The sequence below is a fragment of the Phoxinus phoxinus genome (assembly GCF_949152265.1).
Source record: "Phoxinus phoxinus genome assembly, chromosome: 19".
NCBI lineage: Eukaryota > Metazoa > Chordata > Actinopteri > Cypriniformes > Leuciscidae > Phoxinus > Phoxinus phoxinus.
In genome coordinates, this window is record NC_136894.1 from 4,350,146 (window position 1) to 4,365,369 (window position 15,224).

Here is a 15,224-nt window from a genome sequence, read left to right on the forward strand (position 1 = left end):
AAAAAATTTTTTTTTGATGATTTAAACGTTTTTTTTTTTTTTTTTTACAGGTTCAGTCTGTTTTCTTCCATAATGCAGGGCAGTAATAAACATATTTTCGAATACATTTCATCACATAATAAGTCACACTGATTGTTTACTAACAAACTAGAAGCACAGAAATTGGTAAAGTCAACAGCCGACAATCCTGGCAAACACAAAGAAATGAGCAGCATGCGAGAACAATAACTGTTTACGGGATATTCGATGGATGATTAAGTTTGAAAAATATAATTTTTTTCTAATTCTCTGCTTGTATATAAACACGAATGCGCTCCGTAGGCCATGCACGCAGGACATGTTTGTATTCATCTAGCTGTGTGGCCTATTTGGACTCGTACAGTATGCCCACATTACTGAGTTTGTTTGTTACTGCCGGGGGTGGGTCATCACTTTTAAATCAGATTATTTAGTTTATTTTTGTCTAAGCCAGAAATCTGTGTTGTAATTTAGGGCTGTGTAAACTTTGGTTAAGGCTGTTTTTAAAGGGAAATAGAGTTTGTAGTACTGTTAAGTTTCCAATATTTAAGCACTCCACATCAATAGTGTTCATTAGTGCGTGGATGATAGGGAATTGGAGGCAGCGCTGCAGCTTTTATATTGAGGAAAGTCGTGCTTCCCTCACCCCTGTCTTTTTTAATCAACTTGTTTTCTAATTATAGGCCTCGTACCGCAGCTTCTGGGCGTGGCTCCCGAGAAAGCCATAAAGCTTACAGTAAGTGCTCTGCCTTCACCACATCAGCGTGGCCTCCGAAAACCAAAGCCCTTAACTCCTCAGAAATACACCCCTCTTCTTTCCTCGCCCGCCCGCCCGCCCGCCCGCTGCCTGACTTCAGTGCCTCGCCTTAGCCCCTTGAAAAAGAAGTGAATCTGTTTTCTGTTTGATCCCCTGTCTAAAGGGGTAGACATTCTTGCATTCTTGAGTTGGCCATCAGCAGGCTCACTTATACTTTATTTCTCGTAATTGTGACTTTTTATCTCACCATCGTGAATTTGCATCTCACAGTGCGATTATGTATTTTAATACTTATGACATTGTCACAATTGCAACTTTACATCTCATTTGCAAGTTTATATCTCAAAATTGTGACTTTATATCTCGAAATTGCAACTTTATTTAAAAATGTTGACCGTATATCTCAAAATTGCAACTTTCTCTGCTGTCAGATGCCGCTTTATATCTCAGAATTGTAACTTTATATCTCAAAATTACAACTTTATTTAAAAATGTTGACTGGATACCTCAAAATAGCAATTTTTTATCTCACATTTGTCTTTATATCTCAGATGTCAGATGCCACTCTCAGAATTTTGACTTTATGTCTGAAAATTGTGACTATAGCTACATTTTTACTGGATATCTCAAAATTGCAATTTTTATCTCAGCTGCTATTTTTTTAGCTCAAAATTGTGACTTTATATAAAAATTTTGACTGGATATCTCAAAATTGCAATTTTTTATCTCACACTTGACTTTATATCTCAGCTGTCAGCTGCCACTTTATATCTCAGAATTGTGACTTTATATCTTAAAATTGCAACTTTATCTCACAATTTCGACTTAATCTCAGTTGTGACTTTACATCTAACAGCTGTCAGCTGCCACTTTAAATTCCAAATTGATATATAGACTCAAAGTTTTGTCTTTATATCTCAAAGTCATGACTTTATAACTCACAATTGCCACTTTGTTATAATTGTGACTTTTTATCTCAAAATTGCTAATTTATTTATCATCTTTATATATTACAATTGTGACTTAAATTTATCACAATTCTGACAAATTGTTGTAATTTTGACTAGCTCTTAATTGTTATTTTTTATTCTGAGGCACAAAAAAGGCTTTAATATGAAAATCTTGAGAATGCGCAAAAAGCCCGTCGCCTTCTCTGACCACCTGCAATCCAGTTTAACCAGACACTATAGTGTAGACTGCTAGTCGTGCCCATTTAAATTACCGGTAAGCCATTTTTTGTATAATTCTTGAATTGAGTGCTAAAACAACCCCCTAACAACTTGCAAGAGGCGTTCGTATTCTGATAAAATGAGCAAATGTGCAGGTGTAGAAGTCTTCAATGCAGATCTTTTCCTTGAAGAAACTATAGCTGATGCTACTGTTTTTTTCCACAGGTGAACGACTTTGTGAGAGGAAAGACTATGCAAAAAGACGGCAGCGTTCCTCTACCTTCTGCAATCTTGGCTGGCGGATGTGTGAGTTGCTCTTTGCTTTGATACGCCAACATATAATCCACACATCACGCGGTAACAGTGCACTGACAAAGAGGAGTTTAGTTTTGAATGTCAGTGGACTTTGAGGTCTAAGCCTTGGCCTGAGGGAGCACTTCTCTCCTTTTGTGAGGTGATTGAAAAGACACTTCAGCCCCATCAGTGTTTAAAAACATGTATAAAACACTTCTCCTCTGTCATCTCACCTCTAAATCACAGTCGGCTGCCGGTTGTTCTCAACCTGCCCCTCACCAGCATGAGGGGGGATCACTTAACCTTTTCATTAGAAGCGACTGACGTTATTAATACATCGTTTCCATGAGCTGTCAGATCTGTGTTCCGTCAGTTCAGGTTTCAGAGAGTAGCAGCCTTCCTGTTTGAGTCATACCTGAGACCTGTCAAAACCAGACCCTGCTTCTTCATGTCTCCCCCGACCCAGGACACTGAAAGAGTCTCTTTCACATGACAGTGATCGCTAAAACATTTCTTTCCTTTTAAAAACGACTCTTAGATGATTGCGAGTCTCGATTATACCAACATGAGTGCATTTTTAGATTTGAAAAGAGATGGCCACGGGAACATCAGGTTGGTTGCAGATGAAGTCCGCTCGGAAAGACGGCTTGTGCCACGGAGATGTGTTTTTCCTGCTCTGATTTCTCTGACAGCTCCTTTCATCCCGGACCGAATCCCCAGTGTTTGGCCTGGCAGGATCCGCTCGCGTTCTCACGCCTGTACACGCGCCGCTCGCTCAAAGCCGTGTTTATTGACACTGCAGCCACGGCAAATCAAATCTATTTATTTGGTTTGAGAGGGAAAAGACTGGACTGCTGATTTGTGCACCATTAATGTTCCTGTCTGACGGAGGAGAGTAAAAATCACAGAAAACGAAAGAGATGGCGAGGGTTATGGAACTGCTGTGATTAAAAGTGATTTTATTGTTTTACTTTTTAAGCTCCTCTCTTCTCATATTGCGTCCTCTGAATTAGGCCCTTGACAGTTGCCAAGAGTTGGTCATTTGGTAAGAACAGCATGCTTCGCTGACCGAGCAGTTGGCTGGATTCTTATCTGGTTGTTGCTGGCCTTCATTTGAGGGCTGGGTTTCTCAAAATACTCGCTTAGCCAACGTAAAGTGCCGTAGAGAGCGGGGGGAAACCGTGGCACGCATACAGTGACGCTTTGTTCATTTGCAGTGCGAGCTGTGTAATTTAGCTTGTCCTGTATTTCTCAGCATTTGTAACGGTTTGTTAGTCAGTTGCGAAACCTTTTTTTTTTTTTTATCGCAATGCTTTCATTTCTACGCAAAAATGCTTGTGTAATCCGTTTAAGTGCGAGGAATGTGAGGGAGCATTAATGAAGGGAGGCTAATGTTTGTGTCTGGCGCTGAGCTATTGTTTTTAGAAGACTGAAGTGTTTTGTGTGTGTGTGGTGCTGACGCGCTTGGCGTGCGTAAGTATTTGTCTTCAGCTGCGATCTTCTCGCCAGTAGAGCGTGTATTCGGTACACACACACACACGCTCTCAGTGCCTCTGGGGATTACCTTGCCTTGTAATTACCACCGAATTATCGAGCCGACGCTGCCTCACTCTGCACTCACATCGCATTTCTCGCAGTCACGTTGCAGCACGTGCTTCCCGCTCTTTAAACTGCCTCTCCTCCAGAGGTGATTGATCTTTTGTCTCTCTCTAACCGATGTTCTTGTTTGCTTGTTGCTCGTTCTCTTTGTGTAACTTTTTAAATGTCCAATTAGTACCCAATTAATGCGGCTAATAACCTGGCCCTCTCCTTAGTGCATTACTCCTTTCCAAAACAAGTTCGAAAAAGGATTGCTCTCAGCCCTGATGCCATAATTAACCATAAAAGATTACTTTCCACATAAATAAGTGCCATTTTCCATGAATAGGGTACAAGATAGGAAACTTCCCCCCTCGGTGATAGGAAGTGCTTAACCTTCAGAAAATGTTGATTGTGACTGTGTGATTAAGCAATAAACACAATACAAATGTGAACAGGGTTACAACTTGCAACTTTTGCTTTTGAGAAATTTTATATTTCCCAAAATTAGCTTGTTATGCTGTAGAAAGGATCCAAATAATGTTACAATTGTTGGGTGTCACAAATGAAAGGAATGTGTGTCTGTGTATAAAATTATTTATATGTGTGTGTATATATATATATATATATGTGTGTGTGTGTATGTATATATGCGTTTTGTGTATATGTGTGTGTGTATATATATGTATATATATATATATATATATATATATATATATATATATATATATATATATATATATATATATATAAAATATATAAGTATATAAAATGTTTTTAGTATGTAAAATTAAAAAGTGTTTTAAGTAGGGCTGTCAAAAGATTAATCGCGATTAATCGCATCCAAAATAAAAGTTTGTGTTTACATAATATATGTGTGTGTACTGTGTATAATTATTTATATATATATAAACACACAATAATGTATATATTTAAGAAAAATTGGTTATATTTATATATAAAATATTTATATATTATATAAATGTATATACAGTATATAAATGCAGTTATTCCTTAAATATATACATAAATGTGTGTGTATTTATACATAATAATTCTACATAGTACACACACATATATTATGTAAACACAAACTTTTATTTTGGATGTGATTAATCACGATTAATCTTTTGACAGCCCTAGTTTTAAGTTTTATATCCTTTTAGTCTATTGAGAAAATATATTGAATTTAAACTATTTCAATTGTTAGATACAATAGAGAAGGTCAAGACCTGAGGTGGGACAAGTCCCTATTTTAGTCTTCATGCTAGATAATGGTTTATCTAATATTTCTGATTGTTAAAAAAAAGAAAAAAAAAAAGAAAAGGGATTTGTGTCTCTAATACTTTAAAAAAAGATAATTGGACACCAAAATAAACTGTATTCACGAAATGTGCCAACTATTAAGTCGTAGCTGTGGGTTGTGAAAGGTAGGCAGCCCTCTGTATGTCGAGCTGTAATTTCCTCTGGAAGGGATGTGTGGGTCAATCTGCTCCGTCCTATTTAAAGAGCACCTTCAATGAGATGATAATGATCTTTATTTTTAAATATGCTGCCTCGTACTCAGTGGGATTTTTAAATGCGCACACTTGTGAGATTCGAGACTCATTTACCAGATTCCCGTAAGACGGCCCCGTACGTACGTTAATATCTCTGAAAGAATGGAGGAATAAAATCAACAACAAACAAACAGTAAGGCCCTTATGTATTCAAAAGGAGGGCTGAGGGAAGGAGAAGAAATCCATGGAAACTGATTTCCATCTAATTACACTGCTCTGTTTTTCTGTGTGCAGCCTCAGTAACTATGAGCAACAGGAAAGATAGGGCACGGAGGCGGCGAGCGGACAGCCTCTTTGGCGAGACACGTTTAAACGCTTCTGTTGCAGCTTCAGATGCTGTCATGTCAAACTCGAACCATTTCAAAGAACTCGGAGGAACCTGTTCCAGCCTGCAGAGGCTTTTTATCTGCCTCGCAAGTACAAGGTTGGAGACATGAGGTTGTTTTTTGAGAGGCCCCCAGGGGCCTGCGATCTGTGTGATGTTTCAGGCACCGTCTGTTTTTGGCAGGTTCAACCTCCTCCTCCTACAGAGTGACAATAGCACAATCATTCTCAGGGCCCAGCTTGAAGCATTGTCCTCTTACAATGAGAATATCACATTACTTCCCTCTTATTATTTTTGTTTTTCCACTTTGAGTTTATCAGAACGTATTTACAATAGTAACAGACTTACCTCAGATGATCTCTACATGTATATTTCCTCGCTTATGTACACTCCTCACATTTAAAAACATGATTGTGTATGAAGCTCTGTGAAAACCTGTATGCTTGTCGATCTTCAGGCCGGGGGATCTCAGGTGATCTTCACAAACCCTCTGGAGATCGTGAAGATCCGACTGCAGGTGGCAGGAGAAATCACCACAGGGCCACGCGTCAGCGCTCTCTCCGTCATCCGTGACCTGGGCTTCTTCGGCCTGTACAAGGTATGTCCCGCTCACACAAAACAGCCTGAAACCTAATTCTCCTACATCAGACACATCTGCTCTGCGCTCGAGGTCTGTACTTCACTGGGACACGCTTTTGCTTATTTAGTAAACAGTATAAATGAGTGGGAAATATTTGGCAGAAGTGTTTCATGTCAGCATTTGGTCGAATTCAGTTTACTCATTACATTAATTAGTTATTATTTATATTTATAAAGAGTGACAGTAAAATAATTTATGATGTTACAAAAGATGTCTATTTCAAATAAAGGCTGTTCTTTTGAACTTTCAATTCGTCAAAGAATCCTGAAAAAAAATGTATCATGGTTTAGACAATAAGACGAAATGTTTTTAAGCATCAATTAGAATGATTTCTGAAGGATCATGTGACACTGAAGGCTGGAGTAATGATGCTGAATTGAAATTACAGGCAACAATTCCTTTTAAAAAATATTTTAATTTATAACAGTTCTTTTAAATTGTAATTATATTTTTACAAAGTTTCTGTTTTACTGTATTTTTTATCTAATAAATGCAGCCTTGATGAGCATAAGAGACTTCTTTTTCAAAAACATAAAAAATATTTTCAACCCCAAACTTTTCAATGGTAGTTTATATTTATTTATAATGTTCTAAAAAAACATTTAGCATCTAGTTTTTTGTTGTTTTGAAATGTAAAAGTTTGTATATTTAATGTCTCCTCAAATATCTCTCGAAGATATAGTCTGACCCACTTCGTACCACACTAAAGACCCAGAGGAGCATCCTCAGCTCTCTAGCGCCTCCCACCTGTGGATTCACTCCCTGCACTCCCTCTTATATCCCAGAGTGCCTCAGTCATGCTCCACATTCTCCAGCAAGTCTCCACACCCAACACACACACACACACACACCATCATGGCTCAATCCACCCCCTGCGGGCTGCTGTAGCAGTCGGGCCAGGTAGCACCAGCCTCTCAGATCAGATCCCTGAGTGCTGCTTTTGTGTCCTGTTTTCCCATGAGGCTCAGCAGCACTGCAGGAGAACATCTCCAGTGCATCTGAGCAGGGATGCAGGGCTGCATTCCTGAGGCTTGGAGCGCAGGAGGTTGCGGAGAGCGAGTGTTTTGGTGTAAACAGCGTTGTGGGGACTGCCATGATGGCGTTGGGTCATATCTCATCCAGTGGCTGCGTTCTCTGACATTAATGGACAGCTGGAGAGAGATTAATGAGGCGCGTTCACCTCTGCGTAGGTGTTATGTGTGCTGCTAATTAGATGCTTGATGTTGTTTTATGCTGTAATAATAACTGATGTTCACTTTTTTAAAATGATTAAAGAGGCAGTAGAGAGGACAGTAAATAATGGGGAGAAGAGGAAATGTTAAAAATTTTGGGTTCAGTTAGAAGTTTCTTATACTCACCGAAGCTGCATTCATTTGATAAAAAATATAGTACAGACAATATTTTTTTATAATATTACAATTTATAATAACTGAATTCTCAGCATCATTATGCCAGTCTTCAGTGTCACATGATCCTTTAGAAATCAGTCTAATATGATTTTCTGCCCAAGAAAAAACAGTAGCTTTATATATATATATATATATATATATATATATATATATATATATATATATATATATATATATATATATATATATATATATATATATATATATATACATACACTGTATATATTTATGTATATGTATATAAGTCAGACTCAAACCCACTTTGCCCACACAAGGTTCTCGGCTCTTTTACATTGAGCCTTTTATTTCTCAGGTTGTCTCTTAAAGGGATAGTTCACCCAAAAATAAAAATTAGCCCATGATTTACTCACCCTCAAGTCATCCGTCATCCTAGGTGTATATGACATTCTTCTTTCAGACGAATACAATCGGAGTTATATTCAAAAAATGTCTCGGCTCTTCCAAACTGTATAATGGCAGTGAATGGCCGTTTCTGTTTTGAAGTCCATAAAAGTGCATCCATCCATAATAAAATTATTAAGCGATGCGTTTGTAACGTGTTAAATATGAATATTTTTCTTACACAAAGTAAAATTCTAGCTTCAGGCCAAACGTACATACGCAATTTTACTTGCGCAACTTACATAACTTGTGACGTCGGAAGTAGCGTAGTGAGTCATGATGTAGCGTTAATATCAGCTGTACGTCGCGTAAGTTGCGCTTTACAGTTAAGTCGAATCTGTATGTTTGTAAAGTTATAAATATGGATATTTTTCTTACACAAACGCATCGCTTCTCTTCACATCGCTTCTCTTTATTAACCCCCCGGAGCTGTGTGGAGCACTTTTATTATGGATGGATGCACTTTTATAGACTTTAAAACAGAATTCACTGCCATTATAAAGTTTGGAAGAGCCAGGGCATTTTTTTTAATATAACTCTTGATTGTATTCGTCTGAAAGAAGAATATCATATACACCTAGGATGACTTGAGGGTGAGTAAATCATGGGCTAATTTTAATTTTTGCGTGAACTATCCCTTTAAATATCAATATCTCTCATACACTTTCGATATCACTCAGTAGATTACAGTAGAATGTGCTTCACTTATCAGTAAATCAGATGGCTGGTCACTGGAAAAAAGCCTGCGCTCCTGTCTGGCCGAGGCAGGTAAGTCTCCAGGGCTCACCTGTCAGCCTGTCGTGGGAAAGAAGCCTTTATTTCAGAGTCATGGTCGGAGGGGGGTCACCACGGCACACAACAGCCTGTGTGTGTAAGAATGTCGAATCCGGTGCCTCCCCTCCATCTGTGTCTCTCCTGAGCCGCGCGGACAATGTGCTTTGAGTGCAGGAGACGCGCTGCAGCCTGCTTCTCTCAGACGGCCTGGCTCCTCAGGGTCCGGCCCAGGCACAGAGCTGTCTTTGTCAGCCTAATTACCCCGCCTCTCCCCTTCTGCTGCTGCAGGGCCTCCACCAACACTCCCAAACCAAGAGCCTCAGCACACACACACACACACACACCTGCGAGTGTGCTGTTGTCGAGTTATCATGCACACTGAGGGCCAGTGGATCCAGATGTTCCCACATTAACACTGCCGAAGCAGATGAGCCAGGCCTGGCCTTCGGGAGCCGCGCGGGGGTGATTTTGATCTGGTTTCGCAGCAGGCAGTCTGCCCTGGCCCGCTGGAGAGCACAAAGATCGCTTCAGGAAAGAGATACCTCGGCTATCTGTGCTACCTGTGTACACGCTGCAGATTAACCTTGCGAGTTTAATGAAGCCTGTCTAAAGCGCACTTCAGCCGGGCTTTAAAGCGTTCTGCTGAGAGGAAAATCTCTCTGTTTCTTCACTCCTGGCTGCTCGCCAGCTCGCTGGAGACGAGGAAACCCAATCCCGTTGAAGGTACGGCTTTGTTTGCGGTGACAGACGCAAGAATAGTCTCCGCGGCCGTTCCAAGCAAAAAACAGCATGGTGAATGTTTATTTGAAGTGACAAGTCAGAAAAGGGACCAAACAGACTCATTCCGAAGGGTTGACATTAACACGCCATAAACCGAACTCCCAGAATACCTCACAATGCTATGTCCCTGAATTAAAAAGACATCTCTGTTTTGATATGTGTCCATCTTTCTGGCCTCCAGGGTGCAAAAGCCTGTTTCCTGAGAGACATCCCCTTCTCGGCCATCTACTTCCCCTGCTACGCACACATCAAGGCGGCCCTGAGCGACGGAGACGGGCGAGTGGGACCTGGCAGGCTGTTGCTGGCAGGGGCGCTGGCGGGTAAGCCACCACACACTCTCCGGTAGCCGCCTGCCACCACTGGCTCCATTGTGGTTGGCCGTAATTAGAGTGCTCAGTGATTTAGGCTGTGTTTTGAAGTGCAGCGCGCCTGCCAAGGGTTGGATATTTTCCACTGTTTAATATAAAGGGGCTGGAAGTTTGTGCTTTGAGCTTTGAGAGTGTTAAAAGAGGAACAAAATATCTCAAAGTCCCAAAGTAGCCATACTGCAGGAGCAATAAACAGATCCTACGATACTGGCATGACCAGGCCAATACATCCAAGATCTGACTTGCAATATTTTTACAAGTCTCTCGTTCCTTGTCACATGTAAAATACGATCCAGATCTGATGTTGTTTTTAATATTTTACTCTTGTGGTTCGTCTTAAAGAAAACATTGTTTAAAAGGCCACGTCTTAAGCCAAGCCAGTATGGTTTGGAATGTAAGTGAAAGAGAATTAATATTTATTTCTAATCCTTTTTGCCGTTTTAGATTTACTGCTTCTTGACGTGAGCGTGATACGAGATTGAAAAGCCATGCGTGGTCAGAAAGAGCTTAGCATTCCTGTCTTTCCCAATGTTTTATATCTGTCAGATGGTTTAAAGCAACTCTTTATGGCTAGGTATGTTCTTATGGCATGTATCATTCAGTCTACCATTTATCAGCGATTCGAGCTTCAAGGCAATTAGTGATTTACAGTCGGTTCGGGAAATTTAATTACACGCTCAGTTTGTGCGCCATTATTGGTGAGGCAGGCAGACTTCTAGGGCATCGACCAATGTAAAGTTGGCTTTATCCTCTACTTCTGGTGGAAATGCATGCATGTATTGCGTTTTTATTTCTATTTTTACAGTTCTTTATCAATCATCTGTAATTCCACTACTGTATTTATTTAGATTTTTTTTTTTTTTTTTTAGTTTCAGATTTTTGTTATAAACCGCATAATTTAAAAATGTTTAGAAGCATTTTTCTAAGTGCAATCTAGTGTTATTTCTGTCTAGTGGCCTGTTCATGTTTAATATGGCCGAGTTGGTAAAGGGTTCACCATATAAGTTCATTTGTTGCCAATGAAAATGATTTGAGTTTAGTTTCCGTAATTCATTTTTATGCTTTATGCTCCGGGTGAAGGTTTGTCCGTCGAAGCAGGTCAGCAGAGAGAAAGGCACGTAATTATTCAGATGCAAGTATTTTATTTAGATGTTAAAATAAAGCTCTTGAACATGTGTTGGATTCGGTGTGATGGCGGTGTGGCTGCTCAGACTAAATGCTATCGCTGATTTAGGCTATTAAGAGCTGAATTGGTGCCACCGTGGCCTTTGTGCTGGGCAGCGTGGGACAGGGCTTATGCCAGCCTCATTATTAAGCATTGTCTGGACCTGAAAATAAAAAAACGATGCATAATGCTGAATAAATGGAGCTTTCCGCTTGAGATATTTATAATATTTGATCAAATAGGCTGTCTGTATTTATCTGGTGGAACTAATTCATGGCACGCTGTGCATTAATCATAGATTGAGTCGCAAAGTTTACATACGCTAATGTTTTAATCCTGGCCTGAAAACTGAATTAAATTATATTCATGTGATATAGGAGTCAAAAGTTGTTACTTAAATTTTCTAATGAATTCAAATCAGACTCTTCATTGACATGTGTGACTTTTCTTTAGGCATGCCTGCCGCATCCCTGGTGACCCCTGCTGATGTTATCAAGACCCGGTTACAAGTGGCTGCCCGTGCAGGCCAGACCACGTACAATGGACTCATTGACTGTTTCTGGAAGATTCTTCAGGAGGAGGGACCTCGAGCCTTCTGGAAAGGAGCTGGAGGTGTATCTCGCCAACTTACCTGAAACTAGTCATGCTAATGTGTTTTTTTTGCTCCAAAGAATTTTTCAGTTGACCTTATATAGTAAAGGTGCAGTATGTAATATTGACCGCTAGCGGTTGGAATGGGTACTGCAGTCCAAATTTAAAAGGGGGGTATAATACGCTTTTCGAAAGATGTAAAATAAGTCTTTGATGTCCCCAGAGTGTGTGTGTGTGAAGTTTTAGCTCAAAATACCCCACAGATATTTTTATATATCATGTTAAAGTTGTCACTTTTTGAGGGTGAGCAAAAAGTTTTTGTGTCTGTCCCTTTAAATGCAAATGAGCTGCTGCTCCCAGCACAGAAGGCGGAGCTACAACAGCTTGTGTCCTTTTACCTCACACACACATGCACTGAACATTTCAAAAACTTTTAGCCTTTTATGTTCAAACCAGAGTCAGAAAGATGGAGAGCATGTAGATAACATTTCTGAATGGTTAGTTGCTGAATTTATGTAGCTTATGTGTAGTTATCTTCTAGTCATTAATTAGCATATTCTGTCTTGATAATCTATAAATCGTGTTCCGGGGCGGGGTTTATGTAAATTTTAAGGTTGGAGATGTCACTAACCCGAGAGGAATGTCGTGTAGTTCCTACCAGCCGTTTGTTGTAGTCCTTAAAAAGCAATTTCTTTAAAAGCAAATATCTTCCTTTGCTTTGAACTTTGAGCGTCGTGACTTTGCAGATGTTGTTTATTCTCAAACAGCAACATTACACACTAACTAAAGTTAGAAAAGTGAAATCAACCACCCCTTTAAAATATTTGAGAGTTGTTTCCCTGTACACAGTGTATCGAAACACTATTGGGTAAATTGGCAGTGGGCGGGATCACATCGACCATCAGAATAACTGGCTCTGTTTCTCATCAGAATCACATCAGAATAACTGGCTGTAACAATGTTTTTCAGAAAAGTATTTGTTCAAGTATTTGAACTTAGCTTGTTTCCTAAAACTCTGCAAACAGTATTTTTATGCTTTAGTACAGACAAAAGTATTACATACAGCACCTTTAAAGGGTTAATTCAGCCAAAAATGAGAATTCCGTCATCGTTTACGTCTTTCCAAACCTGTACGAATTTCTTTTTTCAGTGGACCACAAAAAATTTAGTCGCCAAAATCACCCAATAATGTCATAGCTCTCAAATCTCATTCAATTCAAATCTGGTGTGTCAGGATGCGTCACAGTTTGACATCAATGATGCGACGCTGCTGACATTTAACACATCTTCACCTGCCACATTTGAATTGAACGCAAGCCTAAATGTGATTTGAGACCTAAGGGAAGCTTTTCAATGAATAATGACTTAAATTTCATTCAGTCTCTCATTCAGTCTCTAAAACTACCGTATGACATTTTACACATCACATTGACAACTTTTATTCCATTTTTATAATGGACAGACTTAGTTTCCATTATGGTTCACACTGAACTTTCTGCAATTGTTTTTGGAATAAAATGTTTCACGGAACAATGAAAATCATCCTGGGGCAAAGAATTAAGAATAAATTGAATTCCAGTAAAGAATGTTCTTAAAAGTCATCGTAAAGAGGCTTGTTGTGACAAAAATATTGTCAGCGCTTTATGATTATTACGATATAATCAGCAGACAGTGCAAAACGACAACTTTTTGAGGTTTTTCATGAAGTTGATCAGTGTGTCTTTGGAACTAATTGTTTTTAGGAAAATATTCAAGAAATTTTGCAGAATTCTTACAGACCTCTTAGAAATAATTGTAAGAAATTTCTTAACTTTCTTTTAACCCATTTACTCCTAAAACGCCTGCTAAAAACGCCTATAAAAACCTATGTTATTCTAGGATAAATGTCCTTATCTCCTGAGGGTTTTCTGAAAAAATACTACGAATTGTCTACGTCTACCAAAACCTGAATATCTAAGCCTCTGTAGCACTTAGAAACATGAAATAAAATACATTTTGAAGGTAAGAATCACAGGTTTGATTAAAACATGCTCCCTTAGCACTAACATAACAACACATTTTTCAAAAAATTCTCAAAATCATATGGGGAAGAAATTTTTTTTTTTATATATATAAATCAATTATATAAAATATAACAAATAACATTTTAAACATGCCAACACACTGAACAAGGCATCTTGTTATCAGAGAGAGGTGGGGAAAGTCCTGAGGAGGAACTGGGAAGAGTATCAGTCTCTGAGCTCCATGGCTCAAATCTCTCCTCTTTGGCTTTATCAGCATTATCCTCGCACAGATAGACGCGCACGCACACACACACGCACGCACGCACACATACATACACGCACACACACGCGCACACACACACACGCACACACACACACACACACACACACACACACACAGAGAGAGAGAGACAGACAAGAGTCAGATCAAATCATTTGTGACGAACGACGTGGTACATTTGGTACATGAAGCACTCGCGGTGCAGAGGAAGGTGCAAAACTTCTCACTAAACTCCTCACTATCTTCCAAACTCCTCACTATCTTCCAAGTCAATGTCACTGCCCTCGCTGTCAAAATCCTCTTCTGTCGTTGCCATTTTCGCACTCGCGTCTTCAAAAATCCAAAACAAATGCGCGTGTATGTCTGATTGATTGACGTGATTTTCAGCGAACCACAGTACATTTGGGTGGTCACGTGGTCTTTGAAAACTCAACAAGACCCACCTCGTGTGTATTTGAACCTATGACAGTGCGTTATATGCTGCACGTGTCATTAAAAGTATGACGAATACAAAATGCTGCGCTACGCAGCAGCCGGCAGGAGGTTCAGAGTTGCGCAACGCAGTAACCGGCGGTAGATATAATGTTTCGGCGCGCAGCATCCGGCACAAATGGGTTAAAGTAATAGTTCAGTCAAAATTTTAATTCTGTAATTAATTACTCACCCTCATGTTGGTCCAAACCTTAAAAGAGAACTCCGGTCAATTTTAACATTGAGCTCATTTTTTTGTCAATTTGGAGTGCTGTCAATACAGAGAACAACGACAAAAATCAGTGTTGCCTACACCGTGTTATCCTCTTTTTAAAATGTGCACCCTGTTGACTTCAATGGGGCAAGTTTTAAACCTGCTTTTAGCCTCTTAACATCCTTGATGTGTCATTACAAGTGCCCAGCCATGTTAGTGATTCTTTTAGAGTGAACACGAGTGAATCTGACTGCAGTAGATGTGAAAGATATTAATAAAAATTATGTTATCCTGTTTTCGGTCGAAGTCCACAGTAGTCGATTGTCGAGTTCACGCACGTGATCATAGGTAACTAAACCTATGCGCGTGAACTCGACAGTCGACTACTTTGGACTTCGACCGAAAACAGGATAACATAATTTTTATT

At 39.5% G+C, this 15,224-nt stretch overlaps 1 protein-coding gene across 3 annotated transcripts in view; it reads left to right on the top strand.

Annotated features, from left to right (window-relative positions):
- The window catches only part of slc25a13 (solute carrier family 25 member 13), a 42,512-nt gene that overhangs the window by 23,366 nt on the left and 3,922 nt on the right, over positions 1–15,224 (top strand). For all 3 annotated transcript variants that reach the window (XM_079590603.1, XM_079590604.1, XM_079590605.1), the window contains 5 exons: positions 702–754; positions 2,170–2,250; positions 6,158–6,298; positions 9,887–10,025; positions 11,692–11,850. In XM_079590603.1, the coding sequence (XP_079446729.1) occupies positions 702–754; positions 2,170–2,250; positions 6,158–6,298; positions 9,887–10,025; positions 11,692–11,850 (573 nt within the window). The remainder of the gene's footprint in view (positions 1–701; positions 755–2,169; positions 2,251–6,157; positions 6,299–9,886; positions 10,026–11,691; positions 11,851–15,224) is intronic.